The sequence below is a fragment of the Rhagoletis pomonella genome, unplaced genomic scaffold (genome assembly GCF_013731165.1).
Source record: "Rhagoletis pomonella isolate Grant_MI unplaced genomic scaffold, Rhpom_1.0 Rhpom_scaffold_00013, whole genome shotgun sequence".
Taxonomy (NCBI): domain Eukaryota; kingdom Metazoa; phylum Arthropoda; class Insecta; order Diptera; family Tephritidae; genus Rhagoletis; species Rhagoletis pomonella.
In genome coordinates this window covers 3,311,050-3,316,122 of record NW_023458567.1, presented here as the reverse complement: position 1 = coordinate 3,316,122, position 5,073 = coordinate 3,311,050, and the positions used below count along the sequence as shown (strand labels likewise).

The following is a 5,073-nucleotide window of genomic DNA, read 5'->3' as shown; positions in this document are numbered from 1 at the left end:
ATTAATATGATTTACAGCGGAAGATTATTTTACGAAAAGCGCAAAGTGTAAGGTAAATATTTAAGACTAACTCAATTGCTTCCGGTGTGAATATTTTTAAGTTAATTGTTTAAATTTAGCAAAAAATCACATTGCAACCCTACTGATGCACGCTATTTATTTAGCAGCGATTTTTGATTATTTGGTAGTTTTGCAATACGGCAACTCTAATTATTGGCCTTTAGTTGAAAAAGTAGAGCATTTTTAAGTTTATATAATTTACAAAGCAAAGTGTTATAAGCGTTCAACTTTTGTGTTTTCAACATTTTGTTTGTATTTTGAAAAAAAAATATCCCCAATTTTTTAATAATATTTACGATTTGAAATAATAATGCCCACTTTTCAAGAGAAACCCTTAAAATCTCACTTAAAATTATTTTTGCTGAAAAAAATACCATGGCAACCCCCACACATTTTTTTTTATTAAATTTTATATTTTCGAGCACTCTTGTCCTTTTAAATTACCACCTAACACGAATTACAAATTTATTAAAATTTCACAGCAACCCTATTATCCAACTTTTAAAATTTGCATCAATGAATCATTTGCTTCACAATGTTTAAAAATATGGCAAATTATTACAAGTAGTTACGTATGTCGAATAATATTATTATTTTAATTTTAATTTTAATTTTACGACATGGCAACCCTACGTAGTCCTTTTTATATTTTAAATAAAAAATATATGAAATTAAAAATTGTATAAAAAATAACATGTACCTACATATTTATCAGCTTCGCCACGAAAATTTGTGTTTAATACTTAATTATTTTTGTAAGCAAAAACTCTGTGGCAACTCGGCACAAAATTATACCACAATGGTTTCATTCCAAGAAATTCTAGTGAATAAATTCTCAAAAAGAATCGTTTTCTTTAATTATTAATTCATTTTAATAGTTCGAAAAATTTGGTGGCAACACTAGCACCGAAAAGTGTTGAAAATTTGTAGCTTGAAACTAATAATTTTTATAGTTTTTCAAGACATTTTTTAAGAAATTTTTTTGCCATTATTTATGTTGTACTTTTAAAATACACTTCTTACAAAATATTTGTTATACAAAATAATTGAAGTGTGCAAGGGGCTCAGTTGCGAAAGCTTCTACTCACAACAAAATATACTTCCTTTTTGGTTGTTGTTGTTTCCGATGGCACAACGCCGAAACCGGTTTGTCTCCAAACCAAATTTGACAAGGGATGACGGAAATTCGTTCCATAATAAAACAAAATATACCTTTTTTGAGTGTTTTGCATCCGCCTAATTTAATCAAATTCTATGAAGTATTACTGTGTACAATGTACATCTCCTTATTCGAATGAAACTTTTCCGTATTTATGCAAATTTCCCTCCTTATAATCCCCACACTACCTCAGCTACCGTTTCCCTTTAGCGCATAATTTACGTGTCATTAAAAAAGCATATTCCGCCTGCGTGTAAACCCAATTTATCTCCTTTGCAAATAAATGACTATTTTAAATTATGCAAACGCACAAACTCCGTCATTACGTATACGCCATGGCAATCCATTGACAAACATGGCACACACACACATATTTCCATACATTGCATATGAAGCAGCCTACCGACATTCGCGCGTTAGACACCAAACAATTGACAGTCAATATTAAAATTTTTGTGTGCGTCACTCGCTGCAATTAAACGATAATTAAATTGAAGTGCTTTGTTTTTATTTAGTTACATATTTTGTTGAGTTGCATAGATCCGGTGCATAAATCAGTAGCGGCAAAAGGGTTTGAGTAAGCGTGACTTCTTTTTTTCGTGTGTGTACTGTGTAAAATTGAAACCACAAATTGAATTTTTACTTTGCTGTGCCTAAAAGCATATAATTATGTCTTCATCAATCACGTTAATCAATCAAAGCCAAATGTACATATCTTTTAGCATTTAATCAGAGTGACAATTATTCGAAACACGTGCAAGTCAATAAGAGCAAATGACTAATCGTTTGCCTTTGGTTTTCCTTCTAAGCGAAGCTATAGCTGTGCGCTACAAGCCGCTTGACACGAATATTCCATTTAAATGATTTGAAGGTTGGCATTGAGCTCAAATTTATTATCCATATCGGAAAAGGCACGAACTTTTGATATACATACTTAATTTTTAGAAGAATTAATCTTTTTGTTACTCAAGTACCAAATGGCAATTGCTAAATTTAGAACAAAAATAATACAAATACCAAGAATTAAACAAAAAAAAACGACTTTAATGCCCATATAAAAATTTAGGAGTACCGTTAGTTTCTTCATGATTCAATGATCGGAACTAAACCAAATTAATAAAAAGGAGTTATCGAAAATGGTTCACGTGATCCAAAATTTATCCGGCAACATATGTATATAAACAAAAAAAATATATATGTTACGACGAATTGATAACCTCCCTTTTTCTAGACGGTTAAAAATCTGGAGTTGCCATATAATTTAATTACAATTAGGGAGGATAAAGCGAAGTCTGGATTGAACGCTTTGAAAGCTATTTATGCTAAAAATATTTTCCGAAAATATTTTTTGGTAAAAAACTATATACTTAGTTATTTGAAAAAAAGTTTAATAGTTATTTCAAAAACAAATTTCTACATTTTCCTTAAAAATAAGAACCAAACACTGTTTCAGCTAATATTTTTTATCAAGGTTGCCATATTATTTTTTTTAACAAAAATTTCCAGCAATTGTATGTAAAAAGAAGCGCAAATTTAAGTATTTTGTATCGTTTTATTGGGCCGGCTTACAGCTGGTTTTCACTAAATATTTAAAATTAAATGGCATTTGTCGTCAAATAGGCGAAAATACATTGTAAAATCGGACTAAAAAAAAGGGAGCATGGAATAATTGAGAGCAGAATAGGTCTTCAGTCGAGTAGACTTCTCACATTGGGTGCGTGAGGTTGCCGTTCATTCGAAAAAAGCTCATAAATTTTAAGCATGCTATATGTTTGCATTACGATTTGCAACAATTTTAGGTAATGCCAGCAGAACAAAAGCTTGATATATTATTGATGTTCATTCAAAAGAATTCCTAATGAGAATATAAATTTTATTGTTTATTATGCTACCTTCGGTCATGACTGCATACCAACACAGGCATTTTCACTGTATGAAAACTATCTAAAATAAAACCGGTTTATCTGGTTCTTTCTTAATTTCAAAATCTGGAATCAGTTTTTAAAAATTTAAATTTTTCGAATAACTCGAACACGGATTTTGAGAAAAAGGCGAATAATCGAAAACCCTAGAGAATAATTGAAGCTTCGATCCACTGGGCCCTGCTTTCTGTGTTTTCTTTTTTTTTTCTTTATCAAGGGCCTATAATTTTTTATATTCTTTATAAAAGGTTTTTATATAAGAGTTTTCTGATAGGAAACGTAAATGTTTAGAAATTCGTATTTTTTAATTATATGCATAGATATTAGAGGGCTGCATGAATTCATTCAAACTTCTAGCCAAACAGAGTACAATAGATTTGAATATTTTACTTCAGATACAAAACACTCAGCGTTTGGAATTTTGTAAGTTATGAATATACATTTTGTTTTATATTTTCTACCTTCAAATGGAAGAATGTGAATGAATGAATAGAAAACATTCAAATCATCCAAACTCATTTCGGTAAAAGTTTTTTTCTACAAACAAGTTTTTTTCGTATATAATGGGAGCGCAGCAATACATACATACATACATATGTATGTTTGTGCATATGTGCAAAGAAAAAATATTTTTGGATATTCATACAAAAAATTGTCATTTATTTCAATTCAATTTATTTTCACTTTGTTTGAATATTGTGATGTCGACACAAATATCAGAACAGCTATTCACTCAAATTCAAAAAAATTTGAAGCCAAAATCATTCATTCGTTTTGTATATGAATAATTCATAAGCCGTTTTGAATGCATTCATGCATCCCTCTAATAGATATGTTTTTTTTTTTGTGAGGCCAGTCAGATGGTCACAAAAAATCATTAAAATTTATTTACAAGAAGAGAAAGCTTTAGTAATTGGCACTGGTGGCTATTCTTGGAAACTCACTTAATTATGGCCTTCTACTCGGAAGTACTCATTTTAAAGATTAAGTAGGCAATAAACGATACTTAACGGCCTTAGCTTCCGCATGCTAACGTTGCTAAGCTGGGCGTGCTCTAAGGCAGGCCAATCTCCGCCCGTTCTCTCATTTCAGCTATATTTTTTTCCTTTATTTCTATTTTGAAATTTTCACCTTTTCTTTCCCCATTTTTTCTCTTTTTTTTGATTTTGTTTCCACCTCTCTTTTTTAATATAAGCCTGTATCACATATTATTAAATTTTTAAGTCGTTTTTACTTACAGCACTTGAAGGTTCTGCAGCTCTTCAAAGACTTTCGCTTCAAATGCTTCAATGCGATTGCCACGTAGGTCTCTGTAAGTAAATAGAGCACCAAAAAATTTTAGCTCATAAGTTGAGATCGCGATTTCTTTTAAGTTTAAAAGAATTATTAAGTACTAAATACACATATTTGTAAGCCAGTAAGTCCAATTATGTTTGTATGTACGGATGGATGTGCGTTCCTTTGTATGAGCGTAATGTACCTAAATAGTTGCTTCGGATATCAGTTCCTGAAAGCGATTGGAATTTTAAGCTCAGTTAATTCCTTATGAACAGCGATGTAGTTATACATATTTTTAAAGAAATTTCTATAATAACAGCCATTTACTTTTTTCTTTGATATTTCGTTCATAAAAGTTTTCATGATTATGTTTTAGAGTAATTTTTGTTTAACTTCAGTTACATTGGAATTTCAATGCAATTGCCGTGGTTACATTTAATAAAATTAACTTGACATTTACTTACAGTTCCGTTAAGCCATCCAAATGCTGAAAATCATATTTGTGAAGTTCTTTAATGCGGTTGCCAGAGAGTATTCTGAAAATCAAACAAAATGTTTGTACAAATACTTTGTTAAACCAAATACTTTTTTTTTTTTAATTTCCCACACATAAATTTATTTTTTATTGAAAAATAAGAGCAATTACTGTTTCAA

At 30.2% G+C, this 5,073-nt stretch overlaps 1 protein-coding gene across 1 annotated transcript in view; it reads right to left on the bottom strand.

The window, feature by feature from the left end:
• Positions 1-5,073, bottom strand: part of LOC118748511 (relaxin receptor 2) — a gene marked incomplete at its 3' end in the record, with an annotated part of 96,925 nt that overhangs the window by 2,454 nt on the left and 89,398 nt on the right. The window contains 2 exon segments of the mRNA XM_036483010.1: positions 4,380-4,451; positions 4,884-4,955. Coding sequence (XP_036338903.1) covers positions 4,380-4,451; positions 4,884-4,955 — 144 coding nt within the window.